Here is a 27,784-nt window from a genome sequence, read left to right as displayed (position 1 = left end):
ACAAATATACTGGTAATAAAAGAGCTTTTTTTGAACGGGAAATTGTTCTTATTTATCATGTTAAAATATTTAGTTTGGCCCGTGAAAAGCGAGCGCGCTAGGTCGAGATGTGTGGAATGCACTTTGACACAATTCGCCATTTCAGTACTCCATGTTCCTCCTGTTACTTTGCACTTATCAATACACTTCACGGAAACTTTTAGATAAAAGCCAAGGTCTCTGTGTTCATTTCATGCTTTTACACACGTAAATAACTAGCTTCAAACTTGAGTGCACCCCATATTAGCATTAGGTTATCAAATGATTCCTTTCAGGTGAAATTTTCGAGTTTATATTGAGCCGTTCAAGCGAGATGAAAGAGCCGTAACAATGTTGCACTATTCTTCAGTATTTTCGACAAACACACAGAAAATCAAAGCCTGATTAGCGAGTGCATTTATACAGATGGGCATAGAGAAGATTTTTTGTTTCTACTTTTTCGTCATAAATGTATCAGAGGTCAAATAACCGACGCGTTTTATTCATGTGGCAAGTTGAGAAACGGCTGATGTTTACATCTACGTCGGTGCGCGATTTTTTCAGTGTTTTCTTGTGGTGGACTTTATTCGTAATATTTTAGGCAAATTCTGTTATAGGTCCACGTAAAAAATGAGCATTTACACTTTCTAGCTTAATAATAACGGTAGTTTGGAAGTGTGGCATGATATGAGAGACAGGGTATTAATTTCACTGATTTCAAGTTATTTCCCTGGGAACAGCTCTTTCATCTCGCTTGAACGGCTCAATATAAACTCGAAAATTTCACCTGAAAGGAATCATTTGATAACCTAATGCTAATATGGGGTGCACTCAAGTTTGAAGCTAGTTATTTACGTGTGTAAAAGCATGAAATGAACACAGAGACCTTGGCTTTTATCTAAAAGCTTCCGTGAAGTGTATTGATAAGTGCAAAGTAACAGGAGGAACATGGAGTACTGAAATGGCGAATTGTGTCAAAGTGCATTCCACACATCTCGACCTAGCGCGTTCGCTTTTCACGGGCCAAACTAAATATTTTAACATGATAAATAAGAACAATTTCCCGTTCAAAAAAAGCTCTTTTATTACCAGTATATTTGTATACCCTTGATGATAAGGTCATCTGAAATATGGCAAAAATCACTCTTTCTAAGGTTTTAGCAAACATTGTATTCTTTACGTGGGCAACTTTAAATGAAAGAATGTTTAGGTGGAGATAAAATATAGTTTGGAATCAAGCACAAGGGATGTGAAAACGATTGTGAAAGTGTCAACTCGAGAAAACGCTGCCTTGCCTTGAACGCGAGAGTTTTAAAAATGTACTAATTTGCATAATTTCGATAGGGTCATCGGCCACGTTTTGGCCGATTTCGAACTTTCCAATTTTTGCCAAAATAAAAATTCGCTGGAACTTTTAAATATTATTTTTGAAAATAGTTCACCAAAAGGGTCTTTTGGGGCAAATAAAAAAAATTCGAATTTTCGCTTCTGTCGCCGGATTCTCGAAAGTTACTGACAACCGCTCTTAATGATCGGGCAGTTCTAATGTTGTTTCTGAGACTATTCCACACTTTTGTTTCCCTATAAAAAAAAGCCACTTTGGGCAGCCGCTGTCCGGCATCCTGATAGGTTTGGATCTTCACCGTTGCGGAGGTTGTAAGCGTGCGCATTGGATTGCTTTCCCTATTTTACAGCTAATATATAGTGGCACTAAATTGTCAATACATTTGTACATCATTGTCGCGTCTCGCAACCGAAGTTGTTCCTTAATGGTCAGCCAGCCAAGAGCTTTCAAGGTCTGAGTAATATGATTGTATTTCCCTGTGTCAGTTAGTATACGGGCAGCAAAGTTCTGCATAAGTTGTAATTTATAGATGTTCTGTTTATAAGTACCAGCCCACAAAGTGGAACAGTAAAATAATTTACTAAACACTACAGAGTTGATTATTAAATACAAATCTTCATTGGAAAACAGGTGACGTACCCTACTTATTTGACACAAGCGAGATAGCAAGGATGATAATGATAATGATGAGATATGATTATTGAATGTTAAGCCAGAATGAATATTAAGCCAGAGTCCAGTTTAAAAGTTTTACCCTTGAAATAATCCAGTGTCCCGTTTGCGAACCTTTGTTTTCTTTCGTCACCGAACAAATAAAGCGATTTTATGAAGAGCTGTCACACAATGTCACACATGCGCAATTGACCAAAAATTGTGACTGGTTGTGTTAAGGGAAATGAACTGTTTTCAACGGAACCGCCTGTTAGAGTTTCGTGAAATTTAACAATACAGTAGTTCTCTAAAAGCATAAGTCGCCTGCAAACAAAAATCAAAATATGACGGAGGGTATCTTCACAAAACAGTAAAGTGTAAAACGGATATTTAGAGAAGATCCCTCTGTTAAAGTTACATGAAAGCAGTGTCATCATGTCAGTAGTTTGTCAGTTTTTCGCTCGCTGCCTTGCAATGGAAACTGGACCTAGCTCAACAACAAGTACTCAAATTCATTCCTTTATTAGTTTATCTTGCACCACGCTAATTTCTGGCACCCAGAAGTACGTAGTTTTCAAAAAACCGCTTACATTACACCTGTATACTAGAAAAAAAAGTGTTCGGCCACCTTAACATATACCCATGGGCTCTAAAGCACCATTTTTTGTACCAATTCTCTATCTCTTGACACGTGATGCGTTATGAAATAAATTAAGGATTTGCCATTTTGCGTTAGAAGTAATCTTCTTTATATATACGCACACCATGATAGTGTACTTCCTTTAGTTAGCACAAATGTATTCAACAAGCAAATATTTGTACGTTCTTTTGCAAGGATCTCCAAAAAAAAAGTTATTAGCAAGAAGCGTGCAGCTCGTTTGGTTTTGACAAGTCTCCTGAACCTTCTCAAGGGAATTTCTGGCTCGGCAGTTGATGTTGCTCATTTTTGGATGTTTGCAGGTTAGAACATCTAGTCGACCATAATTTGCAGAGATAACGTCAATGATTCTTTCTTCATCGCATCTTATCTTCAGTTGTTCATTTTCACAGACAAGAGCTGTAGAAGATAAAAACGTACACATTTGTTTCGTAATGGTTGGTAATGAAAGCATTACGCCGATGTTGAAAATTGTAAACAAAAAAAAAAAACAACAAAAAAAAAAACAGCAAAAACAGAATCAAAAACCCGACAAAACTGTAATTTATTTTCCGTCGAGCAAGGAAATTAAGGTTCCCGTCAAAATAGACAGCATCTTGTTAAACCAAAGAGCCTTTTAACCACAGAATGAAATAAATTTAAAGGTCCTGTTTCATTTAAGTTAATTGGACCTGAAATCTAACAGGAAGTATTGAATATTTTTTCATCTATTCTACACATTTTTAAGTAATGCAAAGGGTGTTAAAAAAGCATTAACCAGCGCAGAATTACCTGAGCATTCGTATGAGCCAGGAACATTGTTACAGTCAGCAAAAGTAGGGCATGTGTGACTTGCCGTACTGCATTCATCGATATCTGACAGTATAAACAATTAGATGAGCCGAAAGTTTTCTTTTTATTCTTCAGCTGGGTCAAATGAACCCAGACCGAGAAAAGTTGTTAATAGAGCGAGCGAATATCAACCAAATCAAGGAAGGAGGAGCTGACTTACCATCACAATCGATGCCATCTCCAGTGAAACCTGGCCTGCATTTACACTCAAAAGATCCAGGATTATTAACACAATCCGCATTAGCAGAACAGGAAACAGCAACAGGCATGTTGCACTCGTCCACATCTGAAAGAGGTTTAAATGTTTTGATTTTGAACAAAATGTATTCATGAATTCAGAATCAATTTTTAATAAAAACGTACCATTGCAAACTACACCCTCTCCTGTGTAACCTGATCTGCAATTACATTCAAACGATCCCGATGTATTTACACAATCTGCGTTCGATGAGCAATTATTGGCACCTGGAATATTGCATTCATCAAGATCTGAAAAAAAAAAAAAAAAAAAAAAAAGCAACCAATCAGAATATTTAGTCGTCGTAGTAGTAGTAGTAGTAGTAGTAGTAGTAGTAGTGTTAGAATAAGTCTACCTTGCGTTCCAACAAGAAATATGTTTTGTGTGTGAAAAATAACTTCAATAATTTATTAAGGAAAATGATGACAGGTAGCCAATCAAATTCACTATCCAGTTTCCGAATGATGACGCAACTAAATGGAATTACCGACAAATTGATTCAGACGGACTTGAGCAGCCAAGAAGACGGATGTAGAGCATAAACTTTGCCTTACAAAATTACTTCTGGCTATTGGCATTATGCGTGATATATAAAGCTGTTCAATTGAGGCCTTAAACTGCTGTTTACAAGTAAAAACTAAAGTAAAAACCAAGCTTTCGCCGATCAACGGCATCATCGGGGATGAGAAAATATTCCGCGCGCGCTGTATATATATGCAAAGAGAGTGTATGGTGAAGGGTGAAATGTGTGAAAAATGTGGCGTATGTGTGAAAGCTATAGAAATAAACTGTGAGCGTTATACAAGGTTCTAATTATGGATTGTAGTCTCTAAAATGAAATATTAAAATAGCTGTTCCGCGAATTCAGTACATTCCTCTCGGGAATTGAGTGTGGGCTTGTATTTTCTGATGTAAAATGCTTCGTACTGAGGCGTAGATTAGCGGGATCGTTTTTGCTCATAATAATTTTGATGTTAATGCCTTTATGGTCGTTGTTCTGGAAGGAAGAGATGTGTTTTTTAACGGAGGAGTTATCGTTATTGAGATGTTCTCTTACGCGGTCATGGATGAAGCGTGTTGTGCTACCAATGTATTGTTGATCGCATCTGTTGCACGTGAGCTGGTACACTGCATTTCTTCGTAAACACAATCCTGTGTTAGCGATGGGGCATTTGACTCTGGTGCATTTGCGCTCCTTGGAGGTGTGGGATAGGGCTTGTCTGAGCGTGTAGGACTTGTGGGCAACGCGCACTGAGATGTTTTCCTTTCTTAAAATGTTAGTGATCTTGTGATTGAGTCGTTCAAAAAAAGGGATGTTAAGGTACGACCACTCCATGCCGGTAGGCTGAGAGTTTCGTTGAAGATTTTATGGGCATTTTGCCTGCTCTATACTGTTCTCTGGGTAACCGTTAAGGCGAAGGATGTCATCGAATGCGCCCAGGTGTTGTTTTGTAGATGTATTTGAGGAGCATCTGTCTTCAATGCGTTTTCTCTCGTTGCGAATGAAGTTGAGTTTGGATTTGGTTGGCATGGCTGACTGATAGTGGACAAATAGTGGTTTCTTGGCTGGCTTTTTGTAGAATTCAAAAGAGCTGTTGCCATCCTGTGATATGGTGACTTTGAAGTCCAGCAACGACAGCTATTGGCCATTCGGTGTTGTTTGTGGTTTTTCGATTTCAAATTTCAAGTTAGGGTGCACATTGTTTATTATCTTGTGGAAGTGGTCAGCTGTTTCTTCATTAGTCGTTTGGAGATAGATGTCGTCTACATATCTCTTGTAAGGGTTTATCATTAGGTGCGAGGAGAGGGCGATGGATACAAGTTTATCCATAAATAGGATGGCCAATATGCTTGAAATGCTAGAACCCATAGGTAGGCCTTCTTTTTGGCGAAAAACTTGATCTCTGAAGGAGAAGTACATGTTGTTTAGCGTGACTTGGAGGAGGTCTGAAACATCTTGTTTTGAGAGGTGGAGTACTGCGTTTTGGATTCTGTCTGTAGCGTTGGTGATGGCTTCTTGTATAGGTATTGTGGTATATAAGGACACCACATCGAGGCTACATGGATAAGGTAGCGCTTTGTTTGTGGTGAGATCGCCAGCTTGGATACATCTAATAAGTTCGAGACTGTTTTCTAAATGGGCTGGGACATGTTTTAGCATAGGTTTGAGGGCGTTGGCGAGAAGCCATGAAATCCGTTGGGTAGGTCCGTTGACGTTGGATACGATAGGTCGTATTTTGATATCGGCACCTGCTTTGTGGTTCTTGATGAGATGGTAGAATTTGGGCAGGTCTGTGTTTGACGCAAGGAAGCTCTTTTGGACAAAGGGAGGGAATTCATTTTGTCGGCAGATCTTTACTCCAGACTGTGTTTACTTTATTATCGACTGTCTTGGCTGACATGCGGGACACTTTTTGGTAGGTGTTGGCGTCATTAAGATGGTCAAGGGCGACCAGTGTGTATGTATCCTGTTGTATGACGCAGAATTCAGTACCTTTATCACTGGGAAGGCATACGTTTATTTCTATAGCTTTCACACATACGCCACATTTTTCACACATTTCACCCTTCACCCTACACTCTCTTTGCATATATATACAGCGCGCGCGGAATATTTTGTCATCCCTGATGATGCCGTTGATCGGGTAGCCTCCTACGCAGACGTTCTTAGGGGTTCGTCACGCGTTCCTGCCTCACGAACGTCTGCTGAAACGAACAGCCACTTCCGTTCGTCGACTGCGGACCAATTAGGAGTCGTTTCCCAATTTTGGGTAAACTCGTGCTTGATATTAAAAATATTACCCTAGACAGGATGGCGGAGCTTAAATGTGGTTTTTGGTCATGTGTGCCAAACGTTTAGTATAAGGGAGTTGAATGCGTATCAAAGAGAAGTCATAGTGCAATTTGCGCATAAGAAAACTGATGTGTTCGTAAACCTTCCAACTGGTTATGGAAAGTCACTTATTTATCAAGCTCTATCGTTTGTTTACAATTCAATTCTTGAAGCTGCTGGTCACTATTTGTTATTGTGGTTTCGCCGCTTGTAAATCTTATGAAAGACCAGGTAGACAAATTGGCAAATATTGGAATTCTTGCCGCTTCTCTCAGTGAAATCACTGAAGAAAATGCAGGGTGTGATGGAAGGAAAAATTTCAATCGTATAAACCAGGATAAACTATATGCACGTCCGGAACCGAAAATATCTCCACGGGTGATGATTTCCGTTGTTTCGCAGCATGTACTTGTCATAATGAGTCAATGCTGATTGGTCTGTTCAGACAAAGGCAATTTGCCGGCGAACGGAAGTGGCTGTTCGTTTCAGCAGACGTTCGTGGGGCAGGAACGCGTGACGAACCCCTAAGAACGTCTGCGTGGGAGGCTATTGATCGGCGAAAGCTTGGATTTTAGTTTTTACTTTTAAACAGCAGTTTAAGGCCTCAATTGAACAGTTTTATATATTTTTAACCATGCTGCTGAAGGACAACATGAACAGATTATTATGCGTGATCTTTAATTTAATAACGAGGATAATGATAATCATTATGTAAATTTTATTCCAGCGTCAGTGCTTATAGCGTTGTGTGCTAACTTTGAACATTGTAAACGAAAGTCAACTCTGACAACATTTGTTCACAAGAGAACAGGTACTACAACTGAAAAGGCATTAGAACCTAATTTCTGACACTGGCTTTTTCTCGTAGTGTTTAAAATCGAATTTATCTTCAATACGCTATTACATGTATGTTGTAACTGATTGCTTTTAGGTAAAATTTTTGCAGTACAGCAATTTGCAAAGCACAATTTTAAGTATTTCTAATGTGCAATGGATTCGTTGAAATCTGAGAGTGTAAACAATTAAATGAACCTAAAACCTTCTCTTTATTCTTCAGCTTCAAATTAATCAAGACCGAGAAAAATCGTTAATCGAGCAAGTAAAGATGAACTAAACCCGGAAAAGAGGAGCTGACTTACCATCACAATCGATGCCATTTCCAGTGAAACCTGGTCGGCATTTACACTCAAAAGATCCTGGTTTATTTACACAATCCGCACTGACAGAACAGGAAACAGCACCTGGTATGTTGCATTCGTCCACATCTGAAAGAGGTTGAAATGTTTTACTTTGAACAAAATGTTTTCATGAGTGCAGCTTCCTTTTTTAATAAAACCTACCATTACAAACTGCGCCCTCTCCGGTATAACCTGGTCTGCAATTACATTCAAACGATCCCGGTGTATTTCCACAATCTGCGTTTGGCGAACAGTCATTGGAACCTGGAGTATTGCATTCATCCAGGTCTGAAAGAAATCATTTTTTTGTTACAGCAATCAAACAGATTATTTAATAGTAGTGGTAATAGTAGAGTTGCATCTGCATTGCTCTCAGTCAAAAAAATGCGTTTTCTGCGAGTTAAAATCACTCCAATAATTTATTGAGGAAGATGATGACCGTTAACCAATCAAATTTACTATCCAGTTTGGAATGATGACTTCAATAAATGGCAATACCATCAAATTGATTCAGAAGTCTCTCTCAGAACTGAGAAACCGAGGTGTTGGCTATTAATATACAGAGAAAAAACCACAAAACCAAAGTTATTTAAAGGTCGTTTTTTATTGAAGTTTCAATGAATTTGAAATCTAAAATGAGGTACTGAACTATTTCGATTTATTATACACATTCTAAGTTATGTAAAGCAGCGTTTACCAGAGCAAGTTTTTCCATTTCCTGTGAAACCAGATTTACATCTGCATCCGTATGAGCCAGGGACATTATTACAGTCAGCAAATGGAGAGCACTCGTGCCTTGTCGTAGTGCATTCATCTATATCTGAAAGTATAAACAAGTAAATTAGTCCAAGGTTTCGTCTTAGTTCTTGCATTTCATTCCATTTCAATGGATTTTAAATATAAAATGACGTATTGAACTATATCGATTTATTATACACGTTCTAAGTTATGTAAAGCAGCGTTTACCAGAGCAAGTTTTTCCATTTCCTGTGAAACCAGATTTACATCTGCATCCGTAAGAGCTAGGGACATTGTTACAGTTAGCAAATGGAGAGCAGTCGCGCATTCCCGTAGTGCATATAAGTGAATGAGTCCAAAGTTTTGTCTTAATTCTTCAGATTGGTCAAATGAGTCTAGACTGAGAAACGCAGTTATGCGAGCAACCGAATATGAACCAATCAACGAAAGGTCGAGCTGACTTACTACACAATCGATTACACAATCTATGCCTTCTACATAGTAAAGTGGGTCTACATTTACACTCAAACCATACTGGTGTATTTACACAAACTGCATTGGCAGAACAAGGTAACAGGAGCAGGTATGGGTGTTGTACAAATATACCATTTCTGATAGCTGAAAAGGTAGTAGAACCTAATTTCTCTTGGTGTTTAAAATTGATTTCACCTTCAAGACGCTATCATAATTGCTGTAACTGACTTTAACTCAAGTTGTTTAAGGCCTGGTTTAAGAGTTTTATAAAGAAAAAAATATGATTTATTCTATGTAACTTAATCTATGTGAATAACAATGAAATGAAATTTGGAGATAGAAAGGTCTTATCATCCTTTACTCATTAAAGCACAAAATCTCCTCTATAGATCACGTGACAAGTCACGTAATCGGTTTTCTGTAGAAAGCAAAAAATATGACGGGTAGACAATGGTTTTAAAAGAAAGCATCAAACAAAAACGTGTTTTTTTTTTCCCTAAAAAAGATTAAATATCCACAGCCCTTAACGTTTGGAATGAATACCCATTGTTCCCGAAAAAAAAAAAACAAAAAAAAAACATTTGTGATGTCAAAGGTGATTCCCAGTCCTAACTTTAACCTTTGATTGTTTATAAATTTAATTTAAAAACATGAGATCGTTATTTATCAGTATGAAGAAAATTTCCTGGCATGTCGGCGTTTTAAACAATTAGTTTTTTTTTTTGTTCAGGTGATGTGTCACGTGATCATTGTTATGCGTTAAGACAAAGGAACTGATGAAAATTAAAGATCATCCAGTTTTAAGGACAGTGCCTACTTTTGTTACTGCTCATACGTTCTGCCAATCTTTAGATACTCGGGTTTCCTATGGATGCTGCCTACTAATACAGGGATTTTTTTGCGCCGTTTAAAACTATGCAGAGAAAGGATAACGGAGCAAGTGCTCTTGGTATCCAAAAAAAAAAAAAAAAAAATTGGGTAACCATGCATTTTTCAGAGATAACAAAACTTCAATTTGGAAAAAAAAAAAGAAAAACGTCAATTTTTGCTTTGTGTTTTACTGGTTTTAAGAATAATTGTTTCTTGATTATCTCTAAAAAAAGGTGGTTATTTTTAGCCCAAGTTTTGTTTTTGGATTTCAACAGCCCTTGCTAAGTTCTGATTATAAACCACACAAAAAAAACTTCCATTTTAGTAGTCACCATCCTTAACTTGGTAGATTCCCTATGGGACATACTATAGGCTGGTAAAAGACGCCTTTTATTTCTCTATATTTTTAGGCATGTACTTTGTTTATTGAACAGCCAAATCAACTTAAATATTAGGCAGAACAAACCAGTAAAACAAACAAAAAAAAAATTGTTCTGGTGATACATCATAACTTGTAACTGAACCTGTTTCAGGTGTGATTAAAAGTAAACATCAGTTACTCAGGATGATGTTGCTCTAAATTGGAAAACAAAAGTCACTTATACTTGCAAGATAGCACCGTCTGCAATGCATTTTTTTTTGCTGGATGAGGCATAGAATGGAATGGTATATTGTTAATTTTAAGCCGTGGTACATTTACCGTTGGATTATCTTACATCAACTTACCTTCATTACACCTCTCTCCTGAATAACCCGCTTTACAGACGCATCTGAATCCTTTGTTAGTGAACCCAACTTGACATAGAAAATTGTTTCCAGTGCAAGGATTACCGTGGCAAAAATTCTGAAAGTAAAATGGGCAAGTACATTGAGGGATAAATATCTACAATTAAAATATATAGAGGATATTACACGGCGGCGCAAAGATATGAATTTTATTTTCGAGTGGTAAAAACAATATTTTGCGTACGAGCGAAGCGAGTGAGTAAAATATTGTTTTTAACACGAGAAAATAAAATTCATATTTTTAAGCCACCGTGTAATTTTCGTTTTATTACATGGACAATAAACATACGTGATGGAGATTGAAAAGTTGGATTTAACACAGATACTGGGCATTTTACAAACTCTGAGCTTGATACAAAATAAAAGATACTCAGTGCCCCAGGTATAAAAATGTCAGTCAAAATACAAGTAAATGGGATCAAATACATGTAAACTGGTTAAATTAAGTAGTAATGAAAACTCCATTACTGACTCTGGCTTGAATCATCAGATACGGTTGTTTTCAGTCTCTTTTCACTACGAATCTGTTTATTCCTGTCAGCACGACAGGAATAAACTTGAACGTTTACCGTCCCGATTTTGCAGTTTTGAAATAAAACTCCTGTAGATGCATCGGGTAAAAAGCGAGCCGACTCAGTCTTCTCTTCTATCGAGACAGTTGACAAGGTTTTTGAGGTGCTAGCAGTGTTAGACAACACAGCAGAAATTTGTTGTTGTTTCTTATCGGATAAAGTTGAGTAGTTGTTCAACGAGTTGACGTTTTTATGTCCAGTTATTTGAATGATTTCGTTTGGAGGTACATCATTATCCACCAGCTTCTGAACCAAATGCTTTCTGGTGCTCTGATTCACTAGTTGTTTTGTCCGTTTTCAGTCCTGAGTCTTTTATCATGTTCTTGAGCAAGCTTCTTAAAGAATTGACTCCAAGCGGGGAGCATTTAAACCACTTTTGACCTGGTTTCGGGCTTTCAATATTAACAGCAAGATAGAAAGGAGATTCATCGGTCATTATGTCTGCAGGGCGGTGATTTTTGTAGGCCGAGTAAGTATTAATAGGACAGCGATCTGGGATGTTCTTGTTTTCGTACATTTGAGGTTTTTTCTCCCTCACATTTCGAGGGTTTTCATCAGTGCGCGTCGTTTTCGTTTGTCTTTCCCGACTGAACTCGACGAAGCGGTTTCCCTCTGAATCAGTCTTCAACTGCAAATCACCCCAACAAAGATCTCTCTGTTCTTTACCAGGCCTCATCCCGAAGTAAATACAGTTGTTCAACCATAGAGCGTTAAGCAGAGTTCTAGGAGAGTCAATTCCTACGACTACGCAGGTGTAAAACGTTGCGATATCTTCATCTAAGAGCGGATTCGCTGCATAGGGTCGGTTTCCTTTGCCGATAGATTTTAACCGCTTTTGTTTCTTCTTTAAAATATCTTGCACTTCGTGGAATTCCTTGTCGTTAAGAACTGAGAATCCATAGTTATTTTTTTCGAAGATAGTGGTCGATACTTTGCAGAAAAGCTCTGATAGACGAGGGCTCATGCTCGTCGCCGTTTTTTTTTTTTTGTTGTTTTCGAACAGCAAGCACAAACTTTTTGATGATTGCTTGTAGTCCCGCAGGCGTAATATTCTCTATTTCTCTTTTCTCGTCGCAAGTTTCGAGAAATTCTCTGAAAATCTTTAGATCATAGAGCGTTTTCTTCTTAGTATTCTCGTTCTCTTGTTGTTTGGAAAATGCATTTACATCGTCGTCGCTTACCACAACAAATCTTGCAGCCGCCATTATTTTATTCTTAACAGCAAACCAAGTTCATTCAACAAAAAAGGCGGGAGTTGTGACGTCATTGCCGATATGTCACTCGCGAGAGTGACACACGGAAAATGCGTCACCCAGGTCCCGGATGTAGTGGTTTATGGATTCTACGAGTGTTTTAGTTTTCAGTAAAACACTCCTTTCCATATAATAAACACTGTTAGCGATGACCAGAATTGCTAGAAATTACCTAAGAGCAATAAAAACTCTACTTTTGTCTGTTTGTTACTAAGATCGAATTACCATTATCAGAGGATGTCGTTGGCATTTCAAGTGATACGATAGGTGCTATTCTCTTTTAGACCGAGAAAGTAATTTTATCGAGCTGGGACAGAAAGCTTTATAGGGTTTAACTTAATGCCGTATTATCTGCTCTCATAGCTCATAGGAAAAAAAAAAGGATACCTCAACTCCATGGTATATGTAACCATGTCTTTCCTCCAAAGCAGAGTGTGATGGACTTTCATCGGTGACATTGTTCAACTCGCACATCTGTTGTCCATCATCTGTTGGTCCCACATTGACGGACACGCAGTTTGGCTCAAAATAACACTTCACTCGGCAGCCACCTTCATCGGCCACTCTCTCAGTTCTAATCACGTGACCTGGAAGTGCTTTATCTTTTAGCGGTTCGGTGAATATTAACATTCGGTCGTATTCTGCTGCGAGCACTGCAACTGAAATAAGTGCACGTTGTTAACTATAGATTTGAGCGATTGGTGGTTTCATGATGATGAACCCAAGAAGGCCGTCATTTAAATATCGTGACATAATGGCTCATGATACATCTTATAACGTTTTATGTCGTTGCACACCATCATTGAAAACATCTATAGACGTACTATTTATACTTAAAGTGTCATTGTGATAGCTTTAATGGTCGCGAAGTTATGCTACGCCACAAAAGACGAAAAAAGGCCCGTTCTAGATAGAGTTAAGGGAGGGTACGAGGTGAATTGTGACACACTTGGTCTTTTTGTTTTACACCGTCCCGTTATGCGTTAAATTGAAATGGAATTACAATGGTTCAGGAAGCAGCAAACTCTGTACAAATAATATTGAAAACGATGGCTTTAAAATTCTATAAAAAAAACGAGTTGAACTTAAATCAAACAATGATTAAAAGTGTTATTGCAATCTGTCTCAGAGAGTAGGACCGTGGAAAATAATCATTGTTTGTTCTCGCAAATGATTGCTTCTTTGTGTCTTAAATGTATCAAATGAATCACCAATTTGGTCTTAGTGATAAGTGGATTCCTGGGTTTTTCATTTCGTTTCATTGTTTGTTTTTTATAATATTGTAAATATGTTGAATAATATGTAATGATATATTGAAAAACCCTCTCGGGAACGTGTGATAATAAAGTTTGTAATTTACAGTTTGCCCAAAGCCTAAAATCCGGCTGAATGCTGGTAATCTCTGTTGATAAGGAGACTCGAAAGGGTTTCTAGCCTCGTGTGCGAGCGTAACCCAAGCACGCCATAACTAAGATGTAGGGTCAGGTGAATGGATCAAAATGTTGATCAAAAGTCACGCGCGCAGAACACCGGAAGTGGAAATACAGAAAATCGCGCGATCCGGAAATGAAAGCCGCAGGAAAGATTTGTTTTTGAGCGGCGACATATTTTGATATTTTTGCATGAATGCCATATTCAGTATGCAACTTCAAATAGAAAACCTTGGCAGAAATTTATCTAGTAGAAATTTTTGTAGCTGAAAAAATGCCTTTTTTGAAATAACGCAATATCTACTAAATGACTTTTTGCCATACCTCCAAAAGAGTTAAAGAATTAAGGGTGTATCCCAGCAAAGCAAGAAAAACGGTATGTCACCGACTTATTTTTTTAACTATTTTGCAAAAAGCTGAAAGTTAGAAGTCGTTTTTGTCAAGCTGACCTGTTGCCACAGCAACTGCAATGACGTCAGAACTGCCATAAGGATATTGTCCACTGGTGGGAATTTTTATGGGAAAAAATATTTTTCGCCGATTTGAACGAACGAAAATCAGTCAAGCCTTGAACATTGGGCCACCTGGTGGACATAAGATTGCCGGGAATCGACTACAAAAATTTTCAGCGATAAATACTTAGCTATCCATCATAATGAGTTATTGAAGGTGGGAATAGCACACGCAAGCTTTCTGTCTGTCTCTCTCTTTTCTTCTCCAGTGGAAGCGTGCGTTTTTTGCCGATAAAAATGATGACCAGAATAAAATATTAATATAAAAAGGGGCCGTACTATCCTCGAAAGCTAATATTTTTTTACTAGTATGTGAGACAGCTGTTGACCTGCATCCAACAATAACACAAAACTACAAGGTGATACAAGTACTCGAAGGGAATGATTCATTTTTTACCTTGATAACCGTCCCTACTCATACTGGTTCTTGATTGCTTAATTCAAACGAGTAGTTCAAATAAAGGAAAGTTATTGTCAGTCCGCAGTTTCGTTGGCGTTTCCTATGGGTTGCTTCAGCTACCTTTATCAATGCTTCTTGTTGGTAGTTTCGTTTCTCTAGACACAAAGGGGATGGAACTGCTTCGTTGGCCACGTGTGGAGACTAAACTTAGCTATTCCTTTAGGAAGCTGAGGTAATATGTTCCAAAATTCCTTATAAATGCCTTCTTCCTAAATTTTTCCGCGTGTGGTTTGACCGCAGTCATTTTAATTGAACTTCTGATCGACTTTCTCCATCGATTAAAATACTAGTATTTCCAAAAGTAGATATTGCTCAAATATTCAACATAAATAGTTCGAATTTTGTGTTCTAGAACTCAACTAAGCCGCTTAATATTCTAAAAAAAAAAACTTACCAGCCGCATACACTAATGTACCCAATCCAAATGAAATCCACCCAAGGAAAACAACGGTGCTGAGAGACCGCAACATGTTTCTAAGTTGGCTGTAAGTCGTTTAACCTAAGGTCTTCCTGTCAGGTGTGAAATTAACAAAATAACTGGCAACACATTAATTCTTTTACTCTTTCAACGTATGCAAATTAAAAACAAAAACATTCCTGTTTTACTTCCCGAAAGTCGTTAATAATTCATTAAAAGAAAACGAATGAAATCATCTACGTGAAGATGAATTGGATATGTGATCGGCTGACTACAACTGAAAAAAGTTAGTGGACGTTTGAGAATGTGTTAACAAAGCTGAAAACGCGCAGTCATTTGGCTCATCCTCGGTTTAACACATACGTCACGTAAAACAAAAGCAAACAAAGGTATTAATGGAAGAACAACAATATTGGCAACCAAATGTAACAAAACAAATAAAACAGTGTCTCAGGTTTTTGCATCGTGCGCCGTCTAAACACTTGGAAGTTGTTTTGAAGAAACTTGAGGAGGCCTAGTTTTTTTTTTTTTTTTGACCAAACTAGAGTTGTATTTTTGGATAATGTATGGCTCTCAGGTGACGCTTTAATACCTATAACTGCCGGAAATATTAACTTTCAGTCACAGTGCCGCTCCAGGCATCTCTATGACAACCGGCGATAAATTGAAAAAGCTTGTAACATCTTCGAACGAGTTCTGCCTGTTCGAACCTTCGTACAAGTTCTGCCCGCTCTCGCCGGCTTAAGCCTGGTTTTCATTTGCGGCCGACAAACCTGCCACAAAACCTCTGACACCGACAGGGATACTACTGAACATCATCCATCGACATAATTAACAAGATATCCCAGGTCTTTATCGTCTTTATCGCGCTTGACTTTGCACGTATGCCGAGGCTATAAAATCATGTAATGAGAAATAATTTGGTGATACCAAAGTGGCACAATCTATGAAAAAATTCATTAAAGTTCATAATGGCGGCAGTAAGCACTTATACAAAAGTATCTTCACTTGGACTGAAAGTGAATATTGCCGGCGATTATGTCACACGTAGTACAAGGAATATGAGAACCAGGCTTTAATGAAACATTACGCTCGCTTTTGGCATATTATTTTGACGTATAAAGCTTAAATTTGTCAAAAGTCAATAATTCACTGGACTGATTTCTTATTCTTTTGTCAGTTTTTGTTTTGTCATTCTTGAATTTATATACATTGAGTGCAGATTCGTTTATGTCAGTTATTTATGCAGGTGGAATCCCCGGGATATTAGGACATATTTCTAAATAATTAAATCGCCGGGACTTTCAGAAAGGAATTTGCGGATGACTTTGGTACCTTAGGGGAATTCAGAGGGAATCGGGCATATTATTGTGGAAACGGTGGACTAAAACTTACACGAATCGCTTCCAATCAAACTTTAATTACAAAAGACAAATAGAGCACACAAACAAGTTCAGTTGAACAATCGGTTTTTTTTTTTTTTGTTATTTATTTTTTTTCCAATTTCGAAACGTTTATCTCCTTCAGCCATACAAGTCCTTACGATTTGTTATTACACAACTGTCTAGCCGTGAAGCTCAAACAAGTCAACGTGACGTTAGCGCAAACATTAGAAAGATGAAATAAACATTCGTAGGGCTCCAACGTGGGTAAATTGCATTGAGGTTTTTGTTTACTCTTTAGCAGGTGTGTTGGATTGTTCTTAACGTATAGCGATTCTTACCCAATCCTTCCACTCTCTTAAAGCCCCGCACAATATCACGATCGATTGCACCAGGCAAAAATGTCGCTCATTAGCTTTTTGGGGGGTTGCTGATCAAGGACTCGACAGTTCGAGTCTTATGCAGCATCAGGGGGCGCTGGTAGCTACCTTTGATCTTGCCACTTTTCGGAAAGACATGATCGCCCCAGTAAAGAAATCTGTCAATCATTCGAAAACCGTAACGAGCATGCGCGAAATACGAAGGATTCATGCTATTGTGTCCTTGGCGACTCGACGGTGGGAAACGCATTCATATTAAGTTATTTTTATCTACTCTTAGCCTGTTGCGTAAGTAGGAAGATTGAACACTTCGATTAATCAAGACCGCTGGAATGAGGTGCCAGCTTTGTTTTAGGTTAGTAGAGCCGCCAGCATTGAAATTGCGAGCGACATGTTCTCAGCTAAGCTGAGATTTTACCAGCGAGTATATGTGGTGAAGAATATGATTTGTAATGTAGCGAACGATTACGGTTTTCGTCGTCTCAGGAAGATATTGTGCGTCGACAATAGTAGATTTCAATATCGATGCTTGTTCAGTTCTGAAGAAACTAGAAGCCACGCAGTGTTTCACGACTGTCATCGCGAAAGAATGTAAGCTTATTTATCGGCTTGGAACTTTATGAATGTAAGCCTATTAAAAGTATTTGTCCCACATTTTATGCGTATTAACTGTTGAAAGCGTCGTTACGAATGAAACAGCATGTTTATTTTATGGAATTCTCCCTCTGTTTAAATGTTGCGTGACGACAGTTATTTCTGTGAGTTTAATTTTAATGCACAAATGGCTTAAATGCATACACAAGGAAAACGACTTGGGTCCTTTAGAAATTTTTAGATAAGAAAATTTTGCAACTGGAAAGGATAGCTTATAAAGATCTCAGAAGAAGGTTGCTCAACATTATTGTGAATAGAGCTACCAGGTTTGTATGAGCGGTTGCAAGGGTGTTTGTCTCTTATCTGTACGGGGAGATTAACTTACGTGAGAAGACATTCAGGTCCTTATTCTCTTGTGCAAAAAATTGGGAAGTTGAGTTCGGTAGCACCGGGTGAACAATCTACTGCTACACTGAGATCCCGCAAAAACCACATGCATGTGCAGAAACCTTGGAAGGTACATGTAAATATTATTGTCTTACTTGTCACTCTTTAATACAGATGTCCATGACCACCTGTATCGGTATGGTGGTTTTCTCCCATTGGTGGATGCCAAAATGGGGCTACTGGGAATACACCCTAAAACCCAACTGCAAGGGAGATACAGTACCAAATAGATCCCTGGATGGCAAATCAATCATGGTTTCTCTATGTATGCAACAGCCATTTCGAAGAAGACAATCTAAATTATCACCCCGTGATTACTGAAGTGTTTCCAGCAACTCGAGGATTAACCCAGCTGACCACATTACTCTGCAGTATAATTATGTCATCAGCCATGACAATATACATCAGAACTGCAACATATTGCAATACTGTTTAATTGGTACATGTTGTGTAACATAGTCAAGTGTAATTAGCATATTGTAAATTATGCAATCACTGCACATTTTCACACACTTGAACAGTGTAATGACTGGCTGGAGTATTGCTGTTTAGCACCCTGTCTCTTTTATGTTCCACTTCTCACCCCAGAGATATGATAGGCAAAATCTAAAATAATGAAAGGTAACTTCACCTCTTTCTTTAAAATGATGAGATTTATTACCAAGAATACATACTGAATTCAAAAGTCAATATTTGTGACTCACTTGACAAAGTTGAAGGGCAAAGTGCTGCTAATATCACCTCTCAACTTTTCACCATTTAGAAGAGATTGGAAAAGAAAAATCTGTTGTTGAGAGTATGATAGTAACATTTTAAGCAAAACAGAAAATTAGATCACCAGAACCTCCACAATTTATTGACTCTCAGTTGGTAGTTGTTGTAAAGCGAGGAAATTCTACAGTGTACGTAAATGAAAAAATAGGGAAGGTAACGATAAAGTGGAATGGAGGAAGTCTTACTACCTCTCGTGAGTGTCTACAGGAGCAGGTCTAGCCCTGTGAACTATGTGGGTCAGCTAGTCGTTGGTTACAGTATTCTCGGTTTTCGCTGCAGAATTTGCATCCGTGATCCCTCTTGATGACCAAACTTCAGGTGAAAGGGCGACCGAAACCTTCCTGTGAAGTTTGGACGTCGAATAGCCAAATTATTTGCGAATCTGCACAGACGCCCTTTCACATAAAATCGCCGCCATGTTTGTTTATCAAAAAATCAGTACTTAGTCTCGCTCGGCCAAATTTCTTAACTGAGGCGATCATGTAAACTCGGACCCAGGCCTCGCTGCTGACCCCCCCCCCCCCCTGTGCAGCATAATGAGCAGCCGCCACACAGAAGAGTAATGGCTTTTATTTAAACATTGAAATTTCGCGCTTGTCTTTATATTTTTACTTGTTCCTTTTCATCTCCTATGCTAAAACCTTTGATTTGAACGTGGTTCTAGTGTGGAAAAGCTACTTGTGTGTGAAATTAAAGTAATTTATTAAAGCAGGGCACGGTTAGTAAACTGCGAATGTAAAAGTTTTATTAAATTGATCCCAGGTCTAGGACCTGGATAAAGCAATATTTCCGGAAGGAGGCAAAGTTAATTCCTTCTTGGTTTTCCTGTGAGGCCCATGCCTGATCCGTTGTGTTTTGTCTTTTATTTACTTCTTGAAATATCCCCCCATCGCCCACTATACGCAAGGACACGCACGTGTTTATTTGTTGAATTTATTGTGGTGGCATTGGACGAGTTAAAACAGCTTAAATCTTGAATTGACTTGATAACGTGGTGTCGATGAAAATGTTTGATCAAAAGCTTGCTTAGAATGATAGCATCTTTGAACACCTGATGTGCAGGCGTGTAGTTTTGTATTTAGAAATTATACCCAAAGCGACATCCTTTTTTCTCAATCTTCATATTTTTTAATAAATATAAATTTCATCATCATCATCATCATCATCATCATCATCATCATCATCATCATCATCATCATCATCATCATTATCATCGTCATCATCATCATCATCATCATCATCATCATCATCATCATCATCATCATCATCTTTATTTATTTAAACACGGAATCCCTTTCATAAAAATGCTCTTCCAGAGAGCCGTGTAAAAGATACAATAAATCGTACAATATGGAAAATAGGAGTATTAAGTCTTACGTATATATGAATAAATTACAAATGTAATACAATATGAAAAACATATAATAAAGCATACAACAGGAGATAATTAGAACTATTATGTATAAATAGGAGACTAAGGTCTTAATTATATACGAATAAATTACAAATGTGATAAAAATGATTTCAGGCTTGTCTGACCTTTGACCTTACCAGGCAGACTATTCCAGAGAACCGCCCCTCTATAGTGAAAGCTGTTTTTTCCAGCTTCAGTACATGGTCTTGGTACAAATAAATTGTATGTAGAGTTTCTTAAGTTGTAAGAATACATAGAGTTTGTGCCTGTAAAAATTTGAGTTAAATGATTGGGCATAGTTCCATTAATCAGTTTATACACTATTGTAGCTAACTGCCTTATCCTTCGTGTCTCAAGATTATCCCATCCAAGTTCATCTAGTATCTCAACCGACCGTCTACCATAATTTGAAAAGGTTAATATTCTGGAAGCCCTGTTTTGGAGGACCTGGAGTCGGTCACACATCCCCCTCCCACAGCTCCCCCATACTGTACTACAATAATCGAAATATGGCAGTACCAGGGAGCTGTACACTGTGATTAATGTTTCATGAGGTATAAGATGTCTAACACGTCTCAGAGCTCCAATCCCTCCAGAGGCTTTCTTAGCAATGTTATCTACATGATCTCTCCATGTTAAAGATTGATCTATTTCGACACCAAGATATTTATATGAGTTATCCCTTGTAAGGTAATGGTGATTTACGTGTATACTGAATTGATGCTCGAGGTGTTTTATCCTGTAATGACTAGCTACAATCATGTATTTGGTCTTTATCACATTTAGGCTAAGTTTATTAGTTATTAGCCACGAATGAATTTCATGTAAATCATGGTTCATCAGTTGTTCCAGGGTATATTCATCAGAATGTGCAACAGTTAAGCTGGTATCATCTGCATCGGCCCCCAATAAAGCAGTCGTAGTGGAGTGTACCGGTCTAAAGCCTGATTGGGAGTCTGAGAGTATGCCGTGTTTTGTCAGATAACTGTACAGTTGGTTAAAAATAATCCTTTCTATCAGTTTGGTGACAGCTGGCAATACAGAAATAGGTCCATAGTTGTCAGGAATGCACTTCGTGCCATCTTTGTATGTCGGTGTTACTTTAGCTATTTTCCATTCTCTTGGAAAAATTCCACTTCTAATAGAAAGATTAAATAAATTAGCAAGGGATGGAGCTATTATGGAATCAGCCTCCTTTAACAACTTTGTAGAAATACCATCTAGACCAGAGGCTTTGTTTGTCGGCAGAGCTCTTATCAAACTAAGAACCTCCGAAATGGACGTTTCTCTAATACTGAAGGAGTACTGTGTTGGGGAGATATAATCAGATGGTTGTTTTGAAGAGAGTGGCAGCTGAGAAGCTAGTTTTGGTCCAATTTCGGTGAAATGGGAATTTAGAGCATTCGCTATTTCGTTTGGGATGGTATAATTTGTGTTGTTATATGTTATATTATTTATAGATGTTGTACCTAGGTTATTACCCAACAAAGTGTTAATCCCTTTCCACGTCTTTTTTATGTTCTTGGAGTTTTCACGAAAGTACATGCCGAAATATTCTTCTTTGGCAGATTTAATACCAAAGTTGACTCTATTTCTAACACTTTTGTAATCCACCCAACTTTCTTCTGTATTGAGCCTATTAGCTATCTTTTTTAGCTTGTCTCTTTCAGACATTAGCTCCTTTAATTCCGAAGTTAGCCAAGGAGCTTGTCTGGCACGTACCCTTTTGCGCCTGATAAGAGCATGAAGATTACAAATGGACAGAAAAGTTTCTTTCCATATCTTCCAGGATAAATTTGGATCACTATAAATGTCAATACTTTCCCATAGGATCGACATAAGATCCTCTCTAAACTTACTTCGGTCAAAGTCTCTATACTGTCTTGATTCAATAACTCTAGGCCTAGCTTTAATGGGTGGTATTTTTCGTATTGCATAAATTAAATTATATGGTCACTAATACCAATCTCTGAGACTCCATAATGGGAGAAATTGGCGGCATCATTTGTCCAGAAAAGATCTATAATAGTAGATGAATCCTTTGTAATTCTAGTCGGCTGATCTATTAATTGTTGATATTGAAACACATTACATATTTCAAGTAATCGTGATGTGTGGTGGTCACAGGGGGTAGCATTTACATTACAATTCAGGTCACCAAGGATATTAATCTCAATCCCCTGTGACTCCAGTTTTTCAAGGAGGCTTTCAAACGTAACCATTAGATTTATACCACTTGAAGGAGGTCTATACCATGTTGCAACCAAAAATGGCTTGGATCTCGGTTTTTTTACTTTGACACATAGCCATTCTAGTTCAAGGCTGCTAAGAGTAAGTGTCTCATCACGATCGTAGTCTATAGTATTTCTGATGTATAATGTATTTCTGATGTATAATGCTATTCCACCCCATTTCAAATATAACCGAAGGAAACTATTTGTCCTAAATCATGTAATGTCCTTTTTTTAGTTAAAGTCCATTTGCATTTTTCATTCGCTTCGGTTTCTATGTTCTATTCAAATACAATGGGAGTTAAAGGGGAAGTCTCAAGGGGTCTTTCACCTGTTTGGTAAAAAATGGTGAAATAAGACCTTCACTTTGCTACAAAATAATTCTAGAACAACGAGAGGAGAGAAATCAACTCAATTCTTGACAGGAACAACATGTAATCTGTTCTAGCGCATTTTGGAAACAAGAACGGCGAGAACTTGAAAAACATTAGCCTAACATTTTTCAAGTTTCAATCCATACCGGCCGACTCTGTCTCTAGCCAGAGGCACTAATCGACAGTTTTATTGCACTGGGGGGTTGATTTATAACAAAACTAGACAATACTTTTTTGTTTCTGTTGTCAGACAAACCTTTCTGGGTTTTGAAATGACATCAAATTTTCGTGATACTTTCCCTCTAAAATAGCGAAATCATTAAGAGAGTTCTAAGCATCTACCAGTTCCAATTATGCCCTTATTTAATCCTTCTTTTCTATGCATCTCATTGACTTTACAGCAGTATTTATTCACAAGGGTAAAGCGTCCGAGTCTTCTTAATACTCCAAGGAAGGGCACCTATCATGCCAACATGATTGATTAGTGGAAAAGTCCTAAAACCTTCCTACAACCTCGTTCAAAGTAAGTTAAACGGTTGAGAGAGATAAGATTCAGCAATGATCAATAACCATTCTGTTGGTATTATCGGTAACAACAGCTTTGAGAACAACAATGATACCGCGTTTCGCTGTTTTGTGTTCACTAACAGTGTTTCTTTTAAGGTGCTTATGATCATTGCTTATAGTATTGTGATAGCCACGTCAATTGTAGGGAACACCCTCCTAGCAATTGTCTACTTTAAGAACAAGAGCATGAATAATACAGTGGTGAACTGTTGCATAATGAACATGGCATTTGCAGACCTCCTCCTTGCCTTAATTCTACATGCCTCGAACGTTGGCGCGAATTGTTGTCGGATTGGAACGGCTAGTGGACGGTACTTCTGAACTCATACTCTGCAAAATCGTGTCTTTGTCCCAGGAGATTTCAATCTGCGTATCCATCCTAACCGTGGTTATCATAGCGTTCGAAAGGTTCTTTGCGGTGTTGTTGCCATTACGAGTAGTGATACCAAAAAGACTTTCCATGGCCTTGTTATGTTGCACTTCGCTTGTCTCGCTAGCTGCTCGATGTCTAATGTTCTATGCCGTTAAAAACAATCAATTTTCCCTCAGGTGAACTTGGTTGCGTTTGGCTTCACTACTTTAGCTTTCCAACAGCTTTAGCTTTCCAGAACGTTTTACCACACTCTTACGCTCATCCCGTTCTACTGTCTTCCTCTTTTATGCATAATAACACTGTACACAGCGAAACTGATATCTATAAAGCGCAGACAGGCCTTGATTGGCAATGCCACAAGGAATCGCGCCTTAGCCACAAACAAGAAAGTCACACGGATGATACTTGCGGTCATTACAGCATTTTTGCTTGGTTGGTTGTTATATTTTATCGTGATGCCATTGGAAGGTTTTTTATATCTTGTGAGGTGCATTTTCGCAGAATTTTCTTGGGCCATGTTAAGAGACAGTCCGTGTTAGATTCGACCGCTCAATTTGGGTAAGTCGTTCGATTTCCTTCAAATTTTCAGCAACAGACAAAGTTGATATCACATTAATGAAAACACATTTCTTTTGATTCTAAACTTAACAAGACCCGACATTTTGAGGCGAATGTTCAACCTTCCCGAATCCCCGAAAATCGACCTTTCACCGCGTCGAAATTAACCCGTTTTCGGATGTTTGCTGCCGAAAGAATATTAATCCCTAAAACCTTACATTTATACCACGAACACATACACTATACTTCTTTACAAATATGGTATATAGAACTCATATTATAGAGAACTTTTAAAAGGAGGGCATCTCAAACATACCGATGTTAACGATTCGTGCACGGAGCGTGTCAAGTGCTGCAACAAAAACAAACATTTCTCAAAATTCTGACTTACTCTGGAAGTCTCGTGTACTTTTTCAAAGAGTACTAGGATAGTGTCCTTAAACTACGGAATAATATTTAGTGGCTCTCTATACTGCGAAAAGTTACGGCCGCAACAATTTTGGGCAAATCTCTTATTTTCCGACACGTGTTGTGCGACAGCGATGGCATCCCAAGGCAACAAACTTCGACTTTTTCTGTCTTGACCGCAACTTAAAGTAGACAAATACGTTTTAAAAGGGTAAACAATTAAAAAAATACCTTAAAAGTTCCACTGTTTTGCCTTCAAGACTTCATGTTTCACCGATTAACTGTCAGCAAATTTGATGGCCATGTCACGGATACCGTGACACGGCCGAATCCGTGTTCTTTAATTGTTGGCTTGCAGGCGACGATCATGCTAGCTAAAAACCTGAACATCTCTACAGAGTTCCGTGAAATTAGTTCTGTTACTCAACCGGGCACTCTGCCGACCAAACAGTCATCAGTTGCAGAGAAAGATTTTTGAACGTGAAAGGCTTTTGAAAGTTGTCGTCCATCTTTGTTTAGATATAACCGCTGACCGCAAAAACACTTCCGTCTGCGAACAAGAAATGAGGAATAACTGTACATGGGCTAATTTTCTCCTTGATTAAAAAAATAACGAAAGAAAAAGCATAAAATCAAACTGGGTTTTGTGTTATGACTCTGTTTGTTGTTATTGTGTATATACAATATACATATACAATAATCTTTTCGTGTGTATGACTAATCAGAACAAGATACTGACCGATCGATGATCATGTGATTCACTAAGAGAACAATGTCGAAACCCGAATTTGCTCGTTTTCTGTTGTGTTGAACACCAAGTGTGGTCTAATAGAGGTGACCATGACACAGTGTTCCTTTGCGAATGTTGCAGTGATATTTCTAGTGACCTGTGAAGTTGGCATTTGTCACGCGAGAAGATGACCGAAGTTGAACTTATACTGGCTCGTGCCGGGCTACATTTGACCTCGGAGGCAGTAAGGTCAATGAGATGAACATATGTCCCACGCACAGAAATAATCTTGGCAGGTACTGGCAGCCTCCATGAACTTGCCAGTATCCTGAACACACTGGGAAGATCAAACGAGTTGATGGCGACAAAGTGATAAATTTAAAAACATCAAGAGAGATTTATACTCTGTTTGGTGAAACAGCACAAGTGTGATCGTGTGAGTTGTTAAAATGTTTTTATTCTATTTTTAAGTACGGACTTTTTGCCTTTCATCTCAGTGTCTATTTAAAAATTAATTATTACTTTTTTTTCTGTCGCTGGTTTAGCGTTTTGTACGGCATGCCGAAAAAAGCATAAGGGGAAACTTGAAGTAGCGACGTGGTTGCGTGACCAAGAAGACCAGCCGAATAGTGATTGTGACTGAAAGTTCAGACTGGAGGTAATATAACAGACTTGAAATAAATTAACTTTCTGGGATCATTCCTACTTTTCGCGTTCTTAGTTTGAAATTGAAAGATGGGGGAGTCTTTCTCTTGAGGGGCTAGCGGAAGCTGATTGTAATGGGCCTTATCACGGTTTTCGACGCCATTTTGACGAGTAGGTAAACAAGCGTCAAATAACAGTGTTTGTATGGAAATCCGATGTCAAATAATTTTCATAAAACATTGCTTCTGAAAAATTCATGAATTAGAAACTTTTGGAACTAGGAAAAGGATTTTAAGGAAAAAAAATTGGAGGGATGTAGCTGTGCCAGAAAGCGTAACGTATGAAAAGGAAGGCATTTGCGTTCGCAGAGCATATGGTATAGGGTCAGGGAAGGTGTTACCCTACGATGACATCACATCACATCACCAAGGTCCAACAGGAATAGCTGTTCAGGACAATCGCGATTTTTTTGCGATAACTAGCGCGCGCCAAATGAACGTGAAGAAATCTGACAGTGCCATCAGCGGAGACACCACTGATGTTTGAATGTCCAGAACCTGGATGCCAGCGAATACTCAAGAGCTTCCGTGAACTCGAAACACACATTGAAATCGGAGAGCATGGAAAGAAGCCAATGAATGAAAGTATATATGATCGACTTAGGAGAGAGTGGGCCGCGCGTTTCTCTACAGTAGATGAAGACAGTCAAGAAGCTTCTAATAATTCGAGAGAGAGCGCCCGAGGTTCAGAACAGGCAGCCAGACCCTCAAATCTCACGGGAGGATGGGCCCTTTCAAAGCCACGTGCCCCAACTCGATTTTCTGAAAATGAAAAGGATTACTTGAAAGCAAAGTTTAATCAAGGAGAACGAACGGGGTTGAAGGCTAATCCAAAACAAGTCTCTGCAGACATGCGGAACGCCCGAGAGGAACAAAATAAGCGTCGCTTTCCGAGAGAAGAATGGCTAACAGTTGTTCAGATAAAGAACTTTTTCTCTCGGCTAGCGTCATCTAAGAGGAAAGGGCAAGATGCAGCTGATGATCAAACAGAAATTGAAGAAATACTGGAAGAGGAAGAAGAAAGCAACAGACAAGAAGTGGTGAACAGCATTGTTGACGAGATCGGCCTTCTACATCCCATTTACTACGACGTCTATGACCTTTTTCAGTAACGGAAAACCAACAAACTTTGACAGTTTAATGTTTCAATGCTAAAGAACATTCTAAAGAACAATGAAGTCCCTCTCACACATTAAAGGACAGAAAGAAGGATTTGGTTCAGCACTTGGCTATCTTTGTTGAAAAATGTTCGTGTTTTCTATAAAACTATCTAGCTAAGAGACAGAATAATATTTAGGCACACAAACAGGAGAGCCGCTGAAAAGTCTAGCCTAAATAAAACCCCCGGGATACAAACAAGATAAAAAAAAAAAACTCTGCTAGCCTTAGCCTCTTGTAGCGGTTTGCCGGTCCAGGACGAAATTGTAGATACAAAGTTTACGATTTTCAACTGAAAATTGCATATTTTCGCAGTTTCCTGCATTTTCTTCTTTTAATATTAGAATTCGCAGTTCTCGCTGAGACCATTCTGACGTCTCATTTATTGCAAGTTTCGTAAATTCACAGTTGCTGTTGAGACCTTT

At 38.4% G+C, this 27,784-nt stretch overlaps 1 protein-coding gene across 1 annotated transcript; it reads right to left on the bottom strand.

Moving 5' to 3' along the window:
* Positions 1–304: 304 nt before the first annotated feature.
* On the bottom strand, positions 305–15,358 carry LOC146473855 (uncharacterized). The gene is made up of 10 exons (XM_085117655.1): positions 15,242–15,358; positions 12,833–13,104; positions 10,561–10,678; positions 8,450–8,572; positions 7,915–8,040; positions 7,714–7,839; positions 3,867–3,992; positions 3,664–3,789; positions 3,444–3,527; positions 305–3,071 (listed from the first exon to the last, which is right to left on the bottom strand). Exons 1-10 carry the CDS (start codon positions 15,315–15,317, stop codon positions 2,797–2,799), a joined length of 1,452 nt encoding a protein of 483 aa, XP_084973781.1. The 5' UTR covers positions 15,318–15,358; the 3' UTR covers positions 305–2,796.
* Between the last annotated feature and the right edge of the window lie 12,426 nt (positions 15,359–27,784).

This window comes from Pavona decussata, unplaced genomic scaffold, assembly GCF_977016875.1.
Source record: "Pavona decussata unplaced genomic scaffold, jaPavDecu1.1 SCAFFOLD_92, whole genome shotgun sequence".
NCBI classification, from domain to species: Eukaryota; Metazoa; Cnidaria; class Anthozoa; order Scleractinia; family Agariciidae; genus Pavona; species Pavona decussata.
The sequence above is the reverse complement of the archived record's forward strand: the minus strand, read 5'-3'. Positions and strand labels throughout refer to the sequence as shown.

What these genes read in the sequence shown, in the direction of transcription:
- LOC146473855 (XM_085117655.1), bottom strand. Translation starts at nt 15,317, where the DNA reads ATGTTGCGGTCTCTCAGCACCGTTGTTTTCCTTGGGTGGATTTCATTT. An exon ending in AGATGGCATCGATTGTGATG is followed by an intron (nt 3,528 to 3,663) that starts GTAAGTCAGCTC and finishes TTATACTGTCAG; the next exon opens with ATATCGATGAATGCAGTACG. An exon ending in TGGCTCATACGAATGCTCAG is followed by an intron (nt 3,072 to 3,443) that starts GTAATTCTGCGC and finishes TATCTTCTACAG; the next exon opens with CTCTTGTCTGTGAAAATGAA.